Below are 22184 nucleotides of genomic sequence, written 5' to 3' on the forward strand. Positions count from 1 at the left end.
TGTGGGCAGATTCCCATGGATCCAGCTAATCTCATCACATGTTCCATTTCTGTGGTTCTAATATATACATACATAGATGAAACCATCCCTTATGAAACTGTAATCACAACATCATCTACAATGACAAAATGGCAATTACTTGCATGGAAATCAGAATTACTGTGCCAGTAACAGTGGCTGTGTAGTTACACAATGCTACAGTGTTTCTTATGTTAACACATACTGGAATACAGAAAATAAAACTCATGGTGAAATATCACTTGCCAAAGGCTTCCAAACAGTTGTGCCAACTGAGGACAATTATCAGACCCATAATGAGTTCATCAGGATAATGAAAGAGCCAAGGCTGATTTTCTATTCTGCATCTTAAACCCTTGTATTAGCTTCTCCACTAGCAATTTAGATTAGCAAGCCCAAACACAGACTCAAGAAATGCAATGAGCAGATAAGGCATTGCTGCTGCAGAACACACAGAGGTTACAGAAACACTTGCATCCAAAGTAACTGCTGCTGAGAATTAAATGTATAAGAATGATGTGGAAGAACACAGCATAGTCTATTTTTGAGGCTGATACCAATACTGACATTTCAGAGTTTAAAAAATCCAATTACAAAATATCAGCCAATGGAAATTTATCAACATCACCAAACTAAGCAGGGTATTTTTCAGTTGAAAAATACATTTGTCTGTGCTCTCTGGTGGATAAACTATGCAATCGAGACCCTGTTTTCCAGATGACCTCAAAGCAATGAGAGGGAAAGAGTTTTCATGGACCACAGTAACAAGTTAGAAAAATACAGCAGTGAGGACATTGAGTCGTTTTTGTTTGTCCAAGTAAACTATCCTAACCCTGACTGATGAGTTAACAGAGGTACTGAGCCACACCAGGTTAAGAGGCCACACCATCTCAGTTCTGCTACAGGTACAGGAAGGTTTTTTTGTTCCCAGTAAAATGTCCATGTAACTGAAGTCTTCCAGAGGGCAAGCATTTTCTGCTTGAATGAAAGAGTCTCAACCAGTTTGATGGTGTTGCTTGGTCAGCCATGTTTTTTTATCTAGTTTTGAAAAAAAAAAAAAATCTTGATTTACCCAGAATTCCTGACAAATTAGTCCTACATTAGATAGTCAAAAAATAAACAGCTTTGTGCAACCTTTATCAGAAGTCTGACTGTTCGTTAGATCTAAGCCATCATCAGAGTCTGTCCTTGTGAAACCAACCTCAGTGAATCTGAAATCAAACAATGACTCAGAGGTTGAAGTGCTGAATTTTTGCTTTAAATGAACTACACGCCCACGCAGGTGTTTTCAATTACTCTGGCTGATCTAACATCTTTTCAAAACCTTCAATGAAGTCGTCATATTTAACATTTGGCTGCAAATCCTTTGAAGTCAATGACATTACTGACAAGTCTCTCTATCGATATCACCAATATCTTCCCTGGTGGTTCTCTGCTTGGCCTATACACCAGCCTTACTAACTTACTACTTATTTTGGGGGAGTTTCCCTTCAGTCTGGTCCTCATCAAGTGAAACATATGATCAGTTCAATAATGTCTATGTGATCAACTTGGCCTGTCAAGAGTTCTTAAATGTTTGGCCCCGAAAATCCCTGTCTGCTTTGGCAGAACATGTAGGGTCACTGTCCAAGATCCTGCTCAAAACCAACTGCTACAATTATTATCATTACCCTTAGTATTTCTCATTATCATCATTATATTAGTCTGATTAGCTTTATTATTTGCATTATTTTTATCATTAGTCTTATTATTGTTCATCTTATCATTAGTAATATTATCATTATCATTATACATCCTGATGGGGAACCTGCATTGTGCTATGTTCTCTTGCCTCCTTTCCCACCAACCCCACCCCCTGCCACTGTCGCCAAGTACCTGCTCATGGGAGAATGTTACATCTCTGTAAATATTATTATATAGAATACCAGTCTAGACCTGATCTATATGAAAAGTGCCCAGAGATAACTTCTGTTATGATTTAACGCTATATAAATAAAACTGACTTGAAACTGACCTGACTGTTCTCCTGCACTGCCCTAAAATCGAGGCAGTGTGTATAAGAGGGTCGGCCAGTCCTCCACTGTTCACACAATTCGGAGATAAACATCCTCAAACGCTTTTAAATGCTAAAATCTTAAATTGTTTTAAATCAAATCCAACCTGTTGGGCTAAGGAAAAAAACAACTGAAAATGTGTCACCATCTATATACATATGGGCCACATTGTACACAGGATGCTGATGTATAAGTGCTAATTACAAAATGACTAAGCCAGTGATCATGTTCTGGTGTCCTGGTTGAAAAACATAGCTTTTGGTAAGATCCGTGAAACGATGTGAGTCACAGTTTGTTCAATCTTTTCAAAATGTGGCACACACATGTACTGTGCCTTATGCACTGACTATAAACAAAGGTGTTGCTGTGGAGCTGTAAAAGCGTGGCAAAGGCAGAATGGCAATGAATCACTGATCATTCATTTGCAGCTCTTCCCCATAAATTCATGACGGTGGTCGTTACTCATCCTCAGTTTGAAGCATGCGAATGAGGTCGACGCTCCCGTCATTAGCCCGTGTGAAATAAGCACCACCTCTCAGTGAGAAGTTTGAAACAGCACTCGGCACCACAGCAGATAATAAAGCATGGACAAGGCTATCTGCTTTAATTTATATGCAGGCAGAGAGTGATCTGCCTCGGGCGTGTTAGGCCTGACTAAGCAGAGTGAGTGAGACACTGACTTGTCTGCAGAGAGCCTTCCCACGACCCACTGAGGAGAAACACATCTCCTTCGGCTCCGGGCAGCGGTGCTGCGTTGACATTTGGTGTCTCTAACATCTATGCAACAATGGCTTAACATGCTCTTGACTGGACTTCACAATTACCATATGGAATCGGCACGTAGTGTAAACAGTGAGACCAGGATTTCAAAAGAACCCAGACAATGGTGGCAGTATCAAGAGACTACATTTGGGGAACATGTAGCCTAAAACCAGCCATTAGGGAATGCTAGTTCAGCTACCAAAGCAGCAGTTTCTTAATAACAATTACTGTTTTAAGTGCCTTCAAAAAGGAATGTTCCCCTGTGGCTGTCATTCATAGAGGCTCCTAATAGACTTTATCGGCAGATATGAGAGAGAGGCAGAGACAGAGAGGAAGATGGAGATGAAACAAAGAGGGGATGAGACAGACATGAGGACAGAATGAGAGAGAGAAACAGAGATTCCCTTGGCTTTCCGGGGTACATAAATTATCTGACTGCTGCATTTGTAAAATGCAAATATAGGATACTGTAAGTGCAGTGCTACATTATTTTAGTAATTACTGTATTCTGAGGCACCCAATAATCACTGAAATAACAGCTATGAGATGAATTTTCAAAACAAAGCTGTTCAAACCATAGGCATTTACAGTCAGCAGCAGCAGTCAGAGAGGGGGTCAATCTGGGCTAATACTGATACAACAGCTGAAAACAAACACAGAACACACACAGATAGATGGAGAAGGTAGATGATAGTATGAACTTGCGTCAAATAATATGCTGTTATTCTGTATGATTAACAGACATCATACCAAGAAAATTACCATTTTCTGATCAAAATAGCATGAGCTGTGGATTGTGTTGTGTTGGGAAAAGTATGAATCAGCAGCAGCAGAGGTTTTAGTAATCCGCACATACAGAGGCAGAGACAGGAGACAGGAAGGTACGAACTATGCTGCAGAATAGAGACACTTTGAGATAAGCACAGTTACAGAAAATGCAAACTAGATGAGTCACCACTCCTCCTTGCACGTATCAGAACAACACGTTTCAGGTAAGGTCATTACAATTACAGATAACAATACAGTGCCAGAATTCGCTGCTGTGCTAACAGTGTGATTGTTTTTCCACTATCTCTTGCAGGTTTGCAGTTCTGTCAATGTCCTCCCCATAACCCCTCCAGCTCACTTAGTGGGAGCTATGGCCCTCATCTATTGTGCTATTGTTGAAACCATTGCAAAGATTGGCAGTGGTTTGGTGATACAGGCACCGTCTGATTCATGGCGCTTTCTCAATATTAGCAGGAGTGCAAGCTGAGAGAGCACATTCACAACACCTACTACAGTGCATTTCTAGCTGTTCGCTGCAATAGCACAATGGCCACTTTCAACTGCCCTCCATTAAATCCACAGGTGGCTTGTAGGTTTCCAATCAAAGCCATTAACAAATGAGAGTCATTGTAATTTTGAATTATATCAAACTATGAGCTCAGCCCGAGTCACATTTAGATATCCATGACAACAGTCAAATTAGCACTTTTGAAGGGTGTGACCATGAATGCACACTCACCATTTCAGTGTCCGCGCTGCAACGGCCCAGCACCTTAACAAAACAAAACAAGCAAACACGCACGCAGGGGTGGAAGCTTTACATTCCAAAAATGTGTTTCTGGTGAGAATCGTGTCCCCAGTGAAACCATTATTTTATATCCTCCAGTTCCACAGACATAATGAGTCTCAGAGGAGTGTATTGTAACACCAAGCATCTTTTCCAAAACACAGAGGAAGACAGGAAAGGCTAATAAATTGGAACTTGTTACAGCTGTCATAATTTGGACCAATCACCAAAAAACTGTACAAAGGACACTTTGTTTTGTTATACTACAAGCTGTAAGAAATTCATACCTACAATCTAGGGGTGTAACGATTCTGAAACAGAGACCAAAACTGCAATACAGATGTCCACAATCGCATATCCCCGGACCTGTAACTTCCTCAAAATGTGAAAACTAATCCATAATCAGTGAGTTAAAATTGCATTCCAAGCCCTACACCAGTTTTACACAAGATGCATAAGAACAAATAATTTGCACAAGATTGAAGGAGCACAAAATTTTACAGCGCTACAAACTAAATGGAAATGTAAACGATAACAATTTAGTTTTATATGTAGATGTTTCATTTTATAGTAAAAGTGACAGCCCTTCTTCCACTGCAAACTCCAGGTAACATTCAACTTAAATGACTAGTGTGGCTAAAAAGGATGTGTAATACAAACAAGTTTCAATTATCCTTGAGTGAGATGGAGTGAGACAAATGCTAACTTTTCTCATAAAAGTTATATGAGTGACTTATATAAGAGCAAATGAATTACAAAATTAATAACTGTGATTATGAAATATATTCTTTGAGTGGAACTACCCTTTAAGATAACCTTGACCTTTTATGAGGCTTAAATACCAAAGCCAGGACAAATACCTCTACATGAATTTGAATGAATCTCTTCTCTAAAAATATTCTAGGGACAAAAATCTCATTGAGCCTGTGCTCACATATTGATTATGTTGAGCAAAGACTGCCTCCTTTAGTATGTTGTAATGTTCACTGATCCATTATATTGATTAGCAGGGAAATGAGATGTCATTTTGCTGTCAACATGGTCAAATGTTGGTGATCCGCTGTGCTCTGCATTGAGTGGCATTTAGAGCAAGATGAAATAGGGCTGACCGTGTTAACAACAGGAAGAGTGCTGTTGCACCTTAAGAGCTGGTTAGATGAGTCGGGTAATTGTGCTCAACGTAGAGTAATGCAATTCGTGATAACAGCATAGGAGCATGCCTCACAGACGACTGCCATGGCAACAGACTGGCCCAAGGTAGCAAGGGGCAAGGGGTTTTCTCATTTCAGTGTGAACTGAAATGAGAAAACAGATTCATCATCAACCAATATATCAAGCTTTGATCTATTTAAGCAGCTAATGGCCAGAGAAACTCCAGGTTTAACAAAGGTGGGTTATCATCTGTGTCTAAACACAGATGTAATGAAAAACAGGATTTAAATATTTAATGCAAATGGATTGGTCCAGGATTGTTAATGGCACTTTAGGTACTGCTGAGAGATCATGGGAAATATGGATTTACAGTTATTGTTTTCTTAATTAAAATTGTAGCTAATATATCTCATGAAAATCCCAACATAATCAGCCACAAAATTTAACTGATAATTCATCAGCAGTCCTGTGTAATTCTATTAACTATTTACACTTCAGACACTCAACAGTCTACTTGGTGGTGTGGAAAATCAGTTATTTAACTGGTGTGCAATAAGACCATGGCTGGATCCAGTATAGGACGACAAAAATAATTATGATCCAATGAGTTTTCAAAGGGCAGACACTGTTCTCCCTTGTCAATGCGACGACTTTCCCTTTGGCTACATCCTTTGAAATCTTTGAGTTACCAGGATGGGGAGAGATTTTTTAAAAAATACTGGGGAAGGCTTGTTGAATCATGCGATAATATATTTCACAAAGATATTGCTGAAAGCTGGAATAATAATTCACATTTTACATGATTTCATGTTTAGTCAAGATCTTTTTAAAGCTGAAATGATGGGATGATTTATCTGGAATCAGGAACAAGTTTTATAATCAATTCTTCAATTAATTACTAATAATGGGGGGGGGGGGGGGGGGGGGGGGGGGGGTGTTGACGGGACAAAACAAGCAATATGAGTATTTCTATTGTAATTCTTCACTACAATCTTAAATTTTATAGGTCAAAACAATTATTCAACTAATTAGGAAACTAATAGGTAGATTAGCCACTAATGACAATAATCTGTTCTTCCATTGTAGATCTGTCTAGGTTTTAGAGAGGAGCATTGACACTTAACATTAAAGAAACAACAGGTGAACTCAAATTATGAAATGTCAAATTGGACACACATATACATGAAACTGGTGGAAAAGAGCACGCACTTCACCTCTATAACTAAGGTTAGAATCAATAAGCACAAGTCAAACATTAACCTACAATGTCTCCTTGCATCAATGTACAAAACAAAAAAAAAAACAAAACAAAAAAAAAAAAGAATTTAATGTCAGCTCAGATGGTTACACACAGAGAGAAGGCTGAGGATTGCTGGGGTGGTCTGTTACTCTCATAACAGAGGTGTGACCTTCTGTCTGGCCATTGACCGCAGGCTATCACATCATCTAACAGCTTTGTATCTGTAACTGCACCATGTTCTGCAACCGCAGGCTGTAACAGTGTATAGAAATAAACTTGTTACAAAGCCTATTTGTGAACATGTCTCTATTTCTGGGTATTGCACTGTAAGATTGGATTTTCACAAGTACTGAAGTGTTTGAGGGCCACTGGCCTACTGTGTATTACTCAACATATTTCAGCTGACATTGTGAAAAGCAGCACAGATGATGCTATACAATATGTAACACATGCACTGTATGATAAAGAATAAAAGAACATAATGCTGCCATCCATGTAAAACCCTTGTGTGAAGTAAAGTGATATTTTGGATTTAGTATTAACCACAAATTAAAGGATTTTGAGACATAATAGTATTGGTCATGGTTGTTACAGGACAAATGAAAGGGCCAAATCGTGACAGAGTACATTATGTACCAACAGCAAACTAAGTGGGTATAATGAAGAAAAAAGAGGAGCAAGTGTAAAGCTCAGAGGCACACACCAATCTCTCTAAGATTAATTTCATTAAGAACACTAATTCAAGACTGCAAGCTATCTCATATCAAAGCAAAAGCACAGCAGACAACAACTTAGAGCTTTTTCCTTATTAGAATAAAATATTCTCAAAATCTTTTTGGGAAGTGAAGATATTCTCATGTATTTATTATTCCTACAATACTGTGAGTGAAAACATTTTGTTTCTCATAAACAAACTGGAGCAGTGTTGCTCTCTGTCATAAACCGGGCTTGTACAATACAGAGGGACATGTTGACAATTTGGCCTTCATATAAAGTAATCTGGTCTCGAAGAAGATAAACGAACCGCCACAGCCCATGAATGCAAATAAGCTAAGCACTGTAGCCCTATTTATGATGGTGTGACGCAGGTCACAATCAAGGTAATGACAGGTGAAATGATTTCTAGCACAGCTCTGTCTGTGTGATTAGTGGTTCGATGAACTAAAATGTACAGGACTAAAAGGAGTCGCCTGTTTTTGAGCTCTCGGCAAGATCTGGTGGAAATTAATAAACATTCTGAACATGTAGGAGGGCAGAATCGATTTACTCAGAGACATATTCATTTGTGCGTCCTCGTTATGTTGCTATACTTTAATGGAAAAAGCACTCATGCAAATAGAAGGTGCAAAAATGCTCATTGTGCCCAGGCAACATCAAAAAATATAGAAGTGTTTGTTTTACAAAAGCAAAATCGTCTTCTATTTAACTGTTGTTCTATACTCGCAAGTAATGAATGTAAATCAAAGTAGATTAACCTTTGCTTACAGTATAAATGAATGTGCTTTTCACAGTAACAATGCATAATTTCATCAAGTGATTTTACTTTACCTGAGGTTGCACAGATCACATATTCATAACAGTAAGTCTCAAGGAAACTGAGTGAGTCATGTGAGAGGCAATGGACCAATGTGTACTGTAGTTTCTAATGTCAAACTGTGCTCTGGTGATGTTATCGTCCTCATGCGGAGCTTTGATTCTGGAGATGAATTTTACCTTTTAAGTTTTGGAGAATTCGATTTTAAATGTTCTTCTGATGTCTGAAAGATCCTCACTACGGTCGGTTTAACATGTTGCTGAACCCTGGCTGTTTTCATCATGGAAAATAGGGCTGTGTGAAATCATATTGCAGTATCTATAAAAATAGATTTCAAAAATCAGTACATATGATGATATGGCCAAAAAAAAAAAATCACATAAAATTATCAAACTGGCTTGTAGGAACAATTTTCCACAATATCACTTCAGGCACTCTTACAATGCACTTACACATTCTGATACAAAGTAGTTGGCAGTAGTTGGCCTCTCATGACTCGTTAGTTCTGGGGGTGTGTTGTATTTGAGCACATAATTTACTCTGCTCAGACTGGACAGTTGTTTTCTGACATATCCGCTGCTGCCAGACACACCAACAATGTCAGCAATTTGTTTCCACACGTTCTTCTTCTTTCTAATGTCCTGGCAACTTGCTAAAGATGCATTGTAGGGAACTGAGATGCCAGAGACATTGAAGATAAGTTTTTTCTCAGTTTATGAAGTTCCTTTGTGTTCCTTTCCCTCTTTTTTCCCCTTTGTTCCTCATTTTTCCACTTGTCTCTATACGTTTACAAAGTGTATTCATACAGCACTCGGATAAACGCAAATTTTTCACACAGATTGCCAGAAATAGTCAAAACCTAGTTAGCCTCATGAAGTAAATTTTATTTTCATAGCCAGTAATCACAAATCTCAAATTCACCTCTAAAGAGTCTTATAATCTGTACAGCACGCAACACCCTCTATCCTTGGACCTGCCTTTCTGATAATGAACCTGGGGTATGTTTATTGCGCTGTTTCCAGCATTTTAATGGAGATAAATGGGGCCTTTTTGACATCTGGCCGAATGATAGGAGAATGGCCAACAATACACATAGAGTCAGACTTTCATCAGCCACTTGTTGCCAAATACAAATCAATGAAAAATGCATTGACTGGCTGAAATACAAAGTGGCTCTGGACATTCCAACTAATGCCTTTTATATATATATATATATATATATATATATATATCTCATACAGTAAATTCGTTCTCTCCTGCGTCACGCTGCACATCACGAGTTTCACTTTTTATGAATGTTTTGGGTATCTTTGTAAATATCTTCATTTTTCAATGGTGAGACTGCTGCTACTGCAGTAATTACCACTGCTGTGATAATTAATGCAATATAAACTTTGCCAGTACCGCCCACCTCTACTTCTAACCAAGGTCTGAAGCGAGCCAAGAAAAGTAACACCAGTCACAGCAACAACAGAGCGCAAAGGAACGTAGAGATCGTGGCTGCAATTATATGTATTATTTTATACTGAGGAACAATAATAAGCTGTGTTTTCTTGTAACTGTAATAATCTCCACACAAACAAAACATTTTTTATGATCATTAGATAGAAATGAAAGACTGCAGTGTGATAATCAACACCAGACATAATAATTCCTGTCAGGGATTGCTTAATGTGTAATCTAACATCACTATAAACTAACTTTTGATTACTACAGGGCAGCAACAGTCCCTCTATGAGCATTTTAGAGATATTACAGGGGACTTGTCATTTGGTTGCAGCGGCAGTGGGCTGTAATAACTAATGTTGTTATCTGCTGATGTCAAATGTGAGTGGTGACATAAGGCAATCTCAGATAGCGATTAGACTCATTCAAGACACCCTGACTGGAATGCAGACAAGAGAACCCAGCTTAGGTTGAGGGAAATGACAAAAACTGCAGTCAGGTTGGACAGTTTCAGCCTTGCCAAAACGGCACTGAAAGTCAGTGAGATATGTGTCCTATCTAAAAGAGCTGGATAGGTTATGAGACAAAGTGTCACATTCATAGGAATTAAACTATCAAGCAGCTTGCCAGTCTCCAGCTACCATTGTTTAAATAGTGTAGATTTATTGTTTTATGTCCCCATCTAGTAAAATATTTGAACCTGACTGGGCAGCATGCTACACCAGACTTCTAAATTCTAAGATGCAAGCTTGTTAAGTCACAAGATAATTATTCAGTGATTATGACAGAACAAAACAAAGCATGAAAATAATTACACTCATACCCTCTAATTTCTTCTGGGTCGTGTTGTTTTAACACTGATGTGTTACTATCCAAATGTGTTTCAGGCTGCAATCACAGAGATCGCATTATTAATTCACCTGTAGTCAGTGCTGTGGTGGTGTCCTGGTAAGTGGGAATACTGTCTTCATTCATCTGCTTCATTTTTGTAGTTGTGCGTGTGCACTATTAACATCCTTGTAGTGTTTAACCCATACTTATACATGTTATACCCTTTCACAAAGTTTGAGGGTTAGTGAACAACAGCAGGAGGAGGGACTTTGGTCCTTGAGTTCACCCTGAAGACAGCACCTCTCCCCAGGATGGTACACTGTCTGGGGGCTGCAATTGAGGCCTTAAAGTCTAAAATCAGTTAACGGCATCGAATACATGGAAATTTGAAAGATGATTGGCTGCAGCCATGCTCTACGAGATGGATAATGATAGGTATACCTGGCTTTTTGTAGGCAGGTAAATGCCTGACTAAAGGTGAGGATCTCAGATGGTGCTTCACTCAAACTATGCTAGCTGAACATTGCTGAACTCCAAAGTAACTGCCTCAAATGTAATGATGTCTTTTTTCCCCACTTACAGCCACTCTTCTTCCATGGCATCTTACATTTATTTTTAGATCTGGTTTGATACTTGGGAAAGAAATGATGGCAGGGAAAAATAGAACCATACTTCTCTCTGTAACCACTCTTCTCTTTCGTAGACATTCAGTACCATTGTTCTCCATACACACACACACAGATATTCCCTCTCTCTGTATCTTTGTCATGCTCTTATCTAAGACACGGAGAGCTGAAAGATATAGGTAAGACTGTAAACCGTAGAATGACACTGGTGATCCACTTTAAGGGCTTAAAATTTAAAAGACAGAGGACTGTCCAGCTCTAAAACATGTCCTAGAGGTGACATAGGGTCTACTATTTGTAACAAGGACACAGATTGTTGCTTCTCAGGCTATAACTGCCATCTATATCCTCATCAGTGAAGTTGAGCTTTTTCACACTGTTGCTTATAACTGCTGTGAAATTAGACTGTGTCAGCACTAATTTTGACAGGTTTAATGTGTGTATATAAGCCGACGAGATCACTTACAGGGGGGCTTGTCAGACAAAATATGACTATTTGTCCAAAGATTTTTCCATAATGGCCAAGTTTTATCGAGTATCGCTGATTAGTGCTGACATTTACTATAAAAGAAATAACTCTTAACACATTAGCTTGTGTGTATCCACATCAGGAACCTGGACCACTTCCCTTTAACCTAGTAACTGGTTTAAAGTTGCCATCTATGAACAATATAGAGAATGGTCATGGATTGCTCATTTTAAAAATGCATCGCACCATAGCTGCATTCATAGTATATATTTACAAGTTATCTTACTTTCCAGATATGCCCATGCTCTCTTATTTTTTCCCCAACTCCCTCTGCTCCTAAGTTTATACAGAGTACTTCTGCTACACTCTAAGTTCTCACAACGCATCACCTCTTGGAAAAACTCATGAAACATTATTCAGCGGAGCATCTTGCTTTCTTCTTCCCTGACAGTTCCCAGTATCGCTTCCCTTCACCGTGTTTACACATCAATTGCTGCTGTTTCCGGGCAGCTGGTACTATAGTGTGGATGTATGAATTCATTTATTTTTTACTAAAACTGATCAGCTTAATGATGCAGATTTAAAGCCCACTTGATTCTGAGGATAGCTTTGTTCCGCAAAGTCAGCCCATATATCCGCTTAACAAAACTAAATGACAACAGTGGGTTCACACAGTGGCTGCTGGGAGCAGGTGTGGATTTGGTGTTTTACTGCGACAAATTCTATTTCATGGTAAGTAGCTTTGTGAAGTGTTGTTACATGCTCTCACTGTGTATCCCTGTGAGTGTACTTAAGGCTCCATGTTTCAGTGTCAGCTGCCAAGTTCCTGACTGCAGACTTACCTCAGCGAGTCTGCCTATGTGTATGGACACACGGCAAGAGAATATGTAAACAAAAGTTTGCGCATGTGCATCAATGAGATCATGACTGATGCTGGATTTTCAGACAGCAGACACTGCAGGAAAAGCATGTGTAACAAATAAGTTGCACAAGTCAATATAATGGATCAACTTTAACGACTGTATGTAATGATAAAGGGAAGCATTTCTTTAGGGAAAAAAAGCTCTGATAAAACTGTGGAGCACTAAACAGAGACAAAGTTAGAGAATGCTGTTTAGTCGATCAGTGAACATAGTAGAGCATTTAACTGCTAAATAGCCAAATAGCCTGCTTGTGTCTAGATGCAAAAGATTCAGAGGTCCATCTGTCACATATATAAACAGTAATGAACAGAAATGCAATGTGGCATAATAAGGTTATGTTTAAAGACTAGTGTGAAATGAAAAAAAAACACAAATTCAAGATAAAATATAGAAATATATGTACAAATATACACATAAATTTCAAGGCAAACTATCCAATAAAGTTGTGTATATGCTCGGGTGCAGTTATTATTTACATCTCTGTCTGACAAATCAATGTCGTCTGTGAGACAGGTCTACTGGCTGATATTTATAAACTGACACATTCTTTTCTAGGATCTCTTAATTTGGTTATCAAAGAAATATTTACAGGCTTTCTTACAGTTGATCATTATACTTATTATTAGGAGAATCTGCATCACCATCTGCTGAACTGTGATATTTTACTCTGCCATCTCAGCTGCCGCAGAGTGTTGTAAACAAAAGAACCTGCTCGACAAACAATGAAATTATGACTGTTTTAAAATGACTGCAAGTGTGTTTTACTGCACTGTGTTCTCTATTTGTGCAAATCACCCAACATACACGCCACTGGTGACATACAGTATCTGTGATAAACCAAAAGTATCAGGGCCTCAGAAATATATTATATAGCTCTAGTATCAATTGCTTTAGAAGGGAAATGAGCCTCCAAATGTTGAGGAGCTCTGGCTAAACACTTAATCTCTGATGTGTAGATCTGCAAGTCACATTGTGTCAGTCGGCCTTGTCTCGACTGTAGACACGTTTCATCCCTTTGGCACCTGCTGTCATCTTGATGATTAGATGAAAGACAGCTCACATCTTAAAGACTGGGCTTCAGCACAATGTGATGATGAATACTGATTTTACACACTCTGTAAGAAATGGACAGAAATGTAGCCCAGGGGAACTTGTCATGACCTGTCAGGGCTTAAGAATGGAGCACTATATCCGAACTATCAGATTATGATAATCAACATCTTGTTCACTAGCTGCAGTCCATCATCGACTGAGGTGCCATTTACGTACTGTGTTAGTCATAGGCTACTCATGTGGTCTGTTAGAACCTCGGCAAGTCAATAAATACATATTGATAAAGGTCATTTTGTTGACAGTAACGCATCCATTTAAGCACAAGCACCACCTTAAAAAACATAAATCTACTGTGCAAAGAAGCATAATCCCGACCAAGTTCAGTTAAACTAATTGGGTGGATTATTGTTGACAATAGTGACAAAATGTCAAAATCAAAATCTGGTTAATCCAACTATGATTTTTAAATAGAAAATCATAAGTGGAGGTTTTCAGGATTACCAGTATGATAGGAATGGAAAGCAGGTGAAGATTTGAACTGTGGTTCTCTTAAGACTGGAAGGTAGATTTTTTACACCTCACCAAAGAGACTGTGTTGGATGTATTTCATCAGTCTGAAGAGTAAGCTCACGGTGGAAAGATTTTAAGCATAACAATCGGGGGCTTACAGAAAATAGTCAGCTAAGGACCAGGAAAAAAAAAAGAAAAAAGAAAGAAAGAAAGAAATAACAAATTCTCTAGCTACTGACAGGAAGCTAGAGAGCAAACCTCTTAGATAGCATTCATGTTTTGACAAGCTCAAGTGGCTATTTTGAATTTAAACTGGTGGTACAAAATGTTCTCAAAATTGGCCCTGCATGTGCCACAAAATAAAATCGATTTTTTTCATGACACTGGTAACATATGCCCCATGAAATCATTAAGAGGGATTAAAGTGGTTAATGGCATTGGAAATACAAATTGCCATTCTCCCCTTACTCACCCATCAATTACAGTGCAAAACATTTTGAATGCTTTGTTTCCCAACTGCATCATAACCCAGACTTAATGGAATTCTTCCTTCATTTATTCAAGGTCAAAGCTCATCACTCCCACAGTCCTTTGCATTGTAAATCTTCTTCTAAACATGTCTGTGGGGGAATTTGAATAATTGAAAATTTCCTCTAGGAGTCACCTAAATATCAGTATACTGGCGGTGAATAGTGGTTCTGTGTTTGGAAAGGAAAACAACATGAACACATATTAGTAGATAAAGTATAGCCTGGTATATGAGGTACATGTCTTTTTCGTGTTTTCAGCTGAAAATTTGTAATAAGCAGTAGCTGAGATGTTTTTTTCCCCCACTGAGGCAGGTTATGAACTCAGTTACTCTACTAGTGAGCAAGCCCCAGTGTTTGCTGTTAGTTGTGAGAGATTATTATCAGATACAGCACCCAACACTTAGCTAGATGGGTATGACATACTGGCACGTATCCAAGTCCTGACAAACACATTTCTGCCCACTGAGAGCATAATGCAGCGTGGTGTGGCACTGCTTTAACCACTCCATCCAAACAACACACCACAGTGATGGATGGGTATCAACAAGACCATTTGAATCTGACGCCAGCAATTCTTGGCCAGGTGAAAGTTTGCAGTTTGCTGGACCACCACATTTGCCTGACAAAAACAAAGACAATGTGCAGCAAAACCAAACTGATTAGATTTTTTTACTAGCTCATTTGATGCTGCAAGCATTTTCAATCAAGCAAGTATGACAGCAATTTGCTTCTCATGAATGATTTGTTTCTCTAGACACTCTTGACTGCTGCTTGGAAACAAACATGTAAATGGAGACATTCCCAATTTACAATATTTGTGAGACAAATTGAAAAGAAATAAGATTGAAAACCAACATTAAATTAGTGTTTTATCTCCTCCTACAGAAGAGAACAGCTTTGATCAACTCTCAAGATTGTAGAATTAGTCTCTTAAAAACTGGCCATCTGCGGGCGTTTCTTTCAGGGTTGATTAAAGATACAGCATAGATAAGAAATCGTATTTTTGAGGGGGGATAGACTAATTTGAGAGATAAGTAAGTTAGGTGTTACTCCATCAAACCTGTACTTAAAGAGATGGGATACAGGCACAGACACAGTGAGAATAATAAAAAGTAATAAACTGCTGCATCTTCATGGGTTTTCTGTTTGCTTGTTTTGTTTTGGGGGTGTTTGGCAAATGGACTGTATTCTTGTTTAAATAAAATAATAGACAAACCAGACAGAGATTATGAGAGCTTTGCCTACTGCTTTATGGGTCTGTATTTCATTCAAATAAAATGGGCTAATGGTAATGAAACAGCTCAAACTCAAACTGATTTTCTGCATTGGATAGCAGTGTGGAGCAAGTGGAAAACACAGGAATGACAGGAAGAGTCTTTACAGCATAATAATGATAAACAAATTTCAGATTAACAACAGTGGATAAACAGCAAAACGGTAATATAATCACACTTTTTACTTACTATTTTTCATTATGTTGATTTAACTGTAGCACCATTTTAACCCTTTCAAAGAAGGCTCAGGAACAACATCATTTTACTCTTGTAAGATCTGTGTCTTTTGAGTTAAAACATACAACATACTGACTAGCAGATGAACCTTTACATTAAGGCCTACCTATATACTCCCTGTTTAACTGCCACTTTTTAAGAATATACAGCCACATCTCACGGTGCACATGATAATTCAGCTGCAGTAATAGGGTGTGTTAAGATCTTTATATAATGTCTGATGCCACCTGGACCAACACATGAAACAGCTAAGGGGACAAGTTCATGTTAGTGTCATTCATATAGTATAGTATATGAACAGCTATGCTTGATTGGATAGATAGTCAAATGGAGATGAATAAAACCACAGAGTATGACTGCTTGCTGATAACCCAGTACCATAGCACCTTCTCTAAATGATTTCTAAAATAATTATTTCTACAGAAGTCAGATGTCAAATGTCTATACAATCAGTTTTGTTTAGACATTTGAAATGCACAACCAACATTACATTGCCAGTGACTGGTGAGAAATAACTCTTCTGAAACATAATTTGGAGCAGCACTTATGAATATTTGAAAGATTAGAGAGTAAGGACAAGAGGCAGTGCAGTGACCCCCAACCTCACAACAAAGCAATAATCACTTAGACACCTCAATTTGAACTATGTTATAAAAGCATCTGTCAAAACAAATTCTTGTGTGCATGCTTAAACTATTTATTTACTATAAACTTGACCTCAGTACAACACCTTATGGGTTTCCTCAAGATACAGGGACACACACACACAACACAAAAATAATTTAACAACTTCTTGGAAGCCGAGCTGTCTTCAGAGCTCACTGAGCAAGTCAGTAATGGCAAAACAGGAAAATCATTGCAGCATTTAATCTCAGGACCCTACCCTTATCACAAGTTTTATGCACTACTTGCTCTTGGTACAGCACAAGCTCCAACTGCAGTTCACAATGCAACACCACCAACAACTGACAACATTTAAAACACTATAGCATTAACACTGGTCTATATTAGAGTAGAAAGTGCATTAAAGCCAGGCATCCATTTCAAATATTTTGCTTGAGCAAACATTAAAAGTCCGTCTAAGCTCATTTGAAGATAAAAGAAAGGGACAAACTGTCAGATCTGGCAGGAAATAGAACAGCAGATATACAGTGCAGAATTACAGCATGTTAAGATAGGAATGAATACTTACTGTGGTGAAGTTCACCGGGTAGCAATCCTCTCCTCGAAAGGTGCACTGCAGTAGCATATCACCGATGTCATGACCTGTGCGGTTATAGAAATCAGTCATGTTGAATAGTTTGGGCTTGAAGTTCTGGAAGTTTGCCTTATCCTTAAGGGCAGCCAGAACCTCGGGCTCAGCCAAGTGGGGGTTGGCTATTTGGTAGTTATTATTGAGGAGGGCTAGGAGCTCTCCCACGTGATAGAGGTCATTTCTGGTGATTTTGGAGAAGCGGAACTCATTGAGGTTACAGAAGGTAACTGCTGGGAAGGTGAGGTTTGTCGCCGCCACCTCGTCCAGCTTGGTGACATGAGGGTACTCCAGGTAATATGACACTCGATCCATGCAGACCAGCATCAATAAGGCTAGTGAACCCAGGAATGAGAGAGTCCAAAGGAACCGGCGGAATGTCATGTGCCCATAGGCGAATATGTGACTCATGCCATGTAGGGTGGATATGTTAGCGAAAGCTTGCAGGTTGGAGGGCCTGATGCTTTCAATGCTGTCCTCTGAGCTTCCTTTCATGGCTGTAGATACTGTCTCCCCAAGAACTTCAGGTTAGATACTTTGCTTAGCAACAGCAACAGCAGAATCCAACCGGCAGTGTTGGTTTGGCACACTGCTTCTTTATTCCCTCAAGAAGTGGTAATGGTCTCAATAAATAGCTACCTTAAAATGGTTGTCAGTCTTTGTAACTGTTTTCTTTTCATTACAATTCACCTTCCAGTGGTTGTCAGCTGTTCCTGCAGTCCCAGGTCCCCCCTTTTCTTTCAGGCTGCTATTTTATTATCTCCAAAGCTGTCTCTCTCACTCCCTGCTCAGCTGTCCTTTGTAGCGGCACCAAACACAATGACAGCTCCAGAAACACCCACTTCTACCAAAACGCAATGCCTCCTGATTCCTGAGTGGTGTGAAAAGGGACAAGAATACAGGGGACAAGAAAAGAGAGAAGAACAGAGAAAACAGCAGACGTAAGGATAGAGGCGAGAGATGGGGGGGGACTGCAATGAAAGGGGCTAGCGTTTGGAGAGAGGTGCTAAGCCTAAGCAGTCAATGGGACCCTTCCTCCTCCAATCGGAGAGAATGCCTCTACATCGCTGTGATAATGGGATGCAATGGTTTTGTGAATGGAGGTAATAAAGAGAGAAATGGCTCACTGGTCCCTCGCTGCCACCTTCCTTTTTCTCTCGTGTCTCTTTTGCTCTTCTCTTTTCTTCCAGGGATGAAAATGAGAGGGTCAGAGACCTCCGACCAACCCACCACTGTGCTTGACAACCGGCGTTCACAGCTTCCACGGGTCCCACTTCCTTATTTGCAAAGATCCTCAGTTAATAGGGGAGACCACCTCTTGATGCTTCATGGCCACCCCCTACCAGCATAACCACTAAAGCCGCTTCGAGACCTCCAGCTTTGGTCCTGTTAACGTACAGATTTATATTCTGCCGTGTGGAGCCTTTCACTCTCTTTTTCGCTTCCTCTCTCTCTCCCACCACTCCCCCATTTCTTGCTTGCTCTCTCTCTCTCTCTCTCTCTCTCTCCCTTTTAGTCTCCCTCTATGTCTCTCTCCCTCTTCCTCTTTAGTAGTCAGGATCCATCCCACTGCTGAATGGCTGCTTTGCTTGTGTGTCTGTGCTCACAGGGGAAGTCTCTCAATCTGGACACCACCTTCATTGTATTATTATACTCTAATCTGCTGTTGCAGCCTCTGCCATCAACATGTTTGCTCGCATACAAGAAAGCCACAGGTTGTATGTTTATTGCACCGACGTACGTAATGGAGTTCCAGAAATGTCCACATTTTAACCTTTTCATAACAATGCAAACAAGTAAAGAAGGTAAATATATTACCCAAACCCTCTGGTTAGATGATTTCTTAATCATTATGTATAACAGATAAAACATCTGATTTTAGATCTTTATGTTTTGTCCTTTCTGGTGACTGTATAAATAAAATATTAAATTCTTTTCTAGTTCCAAGCAACAGACCAATCCCAAAAGCATTTCACAGTCTGGCCAAGGCAGTCCTAGGATATGGTTCACTGTGTGTGACTACAAGAGCCTTTCAGGCGTGACCAGTAATGGAGTTGGCGATTTTATTGGGGTTAAAAGTTCACCAAACCATTCTGAGAAACCTTTTCATTTCTCCTAGGACCAAACAAGATTATCACTCATTGGCTACCCGGGGATGTCTTATTATCATAACAATAGGTGAACCGCCAAGGATATGGCCACAGCCCTTGAGGATTAAATCAATATTCTGCCCTAGTAACCAAGCACAGAGACCATAGCAACCATTATCCACAACACTATGGAGGTATGCAATTGATAAAACTGTGATTTTATTCATATAATTTAGAGAAAGGCAATGTCAACCATACATTGGCATAGTCAAGATGCAATCTGAAAATTGCTCACTGGAGGAAATTCAACATGATGCCTGAAGTGATAGACTATTGTGGTTTTGAATCCATGACAGTCCTTTTACCTGACAGGAGACACTACCAGTTGGAACAGGTCTACCAGAACAATGTCAAAAGTATTGCAATTTCAAAAATACATTTTATTTGTTTATTTATTTATTTTTGGCTTATTCCCACCAAAAGCAGTCCAAACTGAAGTCAAAACAGGACTGAGTCCATTTAATGATGCACAACATCATGACACCTTAAACACATCTCTGTCAAAATGTCATTGATTCTACTAAGATGTTTGCATTTACAAGTGGTTGATGTTAAAATGTATAAAATTCAGCTGCACTGCTTTACATTCACAGTCATGACCGATAATGATTAATGTGCTAAAAAACTCTTAAGAGTGATGGATGATGCTGTGCCCATTTAACATATGAGACCTTCCTTGGGTTTTAATACCTCTTCGATCACAAACAATACAAGGAAAGTCAATGTTGTAGACAAAGACTGACAAACTACAAATCCTTCTCCAAGGAGTCACATTTAAGTTACTACTTTACTACTTTGAGAAGTACAACACATACACCTTAGTGAGCGTTAGGGAGCACTAGAAAAGGTATAGTATTGTAGTGGTAAAACCAAGGCACCTGGCTTTGTTGTTTTCTGAAAAACACACAGTAAGAAAGCCAATAGCAGCAACCATGTCTTATCTCCTGGGACTAGACAAGTCTGGAGTGTGGTGGGTGTGCAGTGGGGTTGACTCTTTCCTGTCCCAATGTGTTCATGATATTAAGTGTCCTGTCAGACCTAACGTCATCCATTTTATATGAGTAAAACAGGAACCACTGAGGTGAAAGCTTGTGACTATGGTGATGATATTACATACATGATTTCACAATAAGTGAACCATGATTTAAAACCTCAATAAAAAGAACATTGTGATACATAGCTGCATTTCCTTCAGTGGAGCAAACATATAAACAAACATTTATTCACATCTTGATAAATTAGAGTACAGTGAGTTTTGTCAGCATTATTGCATAAATCTGCATTTGGCATTCAATTTCCATATACAGTAATAGAATGCAAATACTCTTCACGCTGCATTTATTTGCATTCTCTTTACATTTGGGTAACATTTTCCTGTGTAAAGATTAGGAAACTTAAATTCCAAATTCATACTAGCAGGCATGCCTGTTGTTGCAGATTGCAGGATGAAAGCGGTGGACTTTTCAACAGTAATTGGCTTTCAAGTGGATGGTAGAATGCACAGAATAATGCAGGGAATATTAATAAGGAGGAGTAATATTTGAAGCGCTGCTAAGCACTGCACTGTCTGTTTTTGGGTCCTTTGAATTTGACTTTTGATTCTCAGCTAATACTCTGAAAAATTTCACACCTAAAACACATCTGGCTTTTAGATTAGTGGCTTTTCTGTTTCTTCCTAACTAACGCAATTGCTCATTATCTAATGTGGGTATGTTTGTAAAAGCATGCAAACATTAATTCAACATTCAAAAACAACCTGTTTTTGTAAAGTTAAAACTATTTATATTGATACAATACAACTAATAGGATTGTTGATTCTAATTATATTAGCCATAATACAGTTTACAGATGGTGCATCAGGTCTCACTGGGTTAATTAGCGCTCAGTTCAATAGATAGGAACCAATCTCTGGTCAGGTGTTCTGCCCACAGGATAAACAGTTTTTGAATGTTAGGGCAGCATGTTGCTGCAGTAGTTACTGTTGCTCTGCATGTTACTGTGCCCAGTGTTTATCATTGGAAATATGTTCAGGTTTAACAGATACTGAGAGGTTTAAATGGAAAAATTAACCAAGTGTTCAATTGGAAAGTTTGTCACAGACTTTGACTCATCAGACATAGTAATCAACACATCAATTAGGTCATCCATGGTGCAGTACCTCAGTGGCTTAAAGGGTTGGCTTAGCCTCTACACTGATGCAACCTAGACAAGAGTGAGATCCTCCTTGCTAAAACTACCATTTACAGTGAGGTCTGACACATGTGCCTCACTGAATTATTATTCGGGATACTACATGTTGAAATGTTGAGTAGCAAGAAATGACCAAATATATATGAAACAAGTAAACATCTTAATGGAGTGAAAACAGTACAGCACCATTGTCACCACTCTCACTGTGTGATTCTTAATGATGCTGGATATTAAGTAATGTGCTATAATTGCTGCAGTTCAGCGAAAATTCCTGTGACAAGCAAACCGCCCTGATATGATGTAGAGCTGAAAGGAGCAATTACAGCAAGTCATTCTTTGCGATGCCCAAGTTATGCAGATTTGGCAAGCACCTCACAG

At 39.0% G+C, this 22184-nt stretch overlaps 1 protein-coding gene across 1 annotated transcript in view; it reads right to left on the minus strand.

The window, feature by feature from the left end:
* asic1c (acid-sensing (proton-gated) ion channel 1c) overlaps window positions 1–18992 on the minus strand; it is an 84030-nt gene extending 65038 nt beyond the window's left edge. The window contains exon 1 of the mRNA XM_018676388.2: window positions 17407–18992. Within this exon, the coding sequence (XP_018531904.1) occupies window positions 17407–17961 (555 nt within the window). The 5' untranslated portion in view covers window positions 17962–18992. The remainder of the gene's footprint in view (window positions 1–17406) is intronic.
* Window positions 18993–22184: the final 3192 nt, after the last annotated feature.

This window comes from Lates calcarifer, linkage group LG4 (assembly GCF_001640805.2).
Source record: "Lates calcarifer isolate ASB-BC8 linkage group LG4, TLL_Latcal_v3, whole genome shotgun sequence".
NCBI classification, from domain to species: Eukaryota; Metazoa; Chordata; class Actinopteri; family Centropomidae; genus Lates; species Lates calcarifer.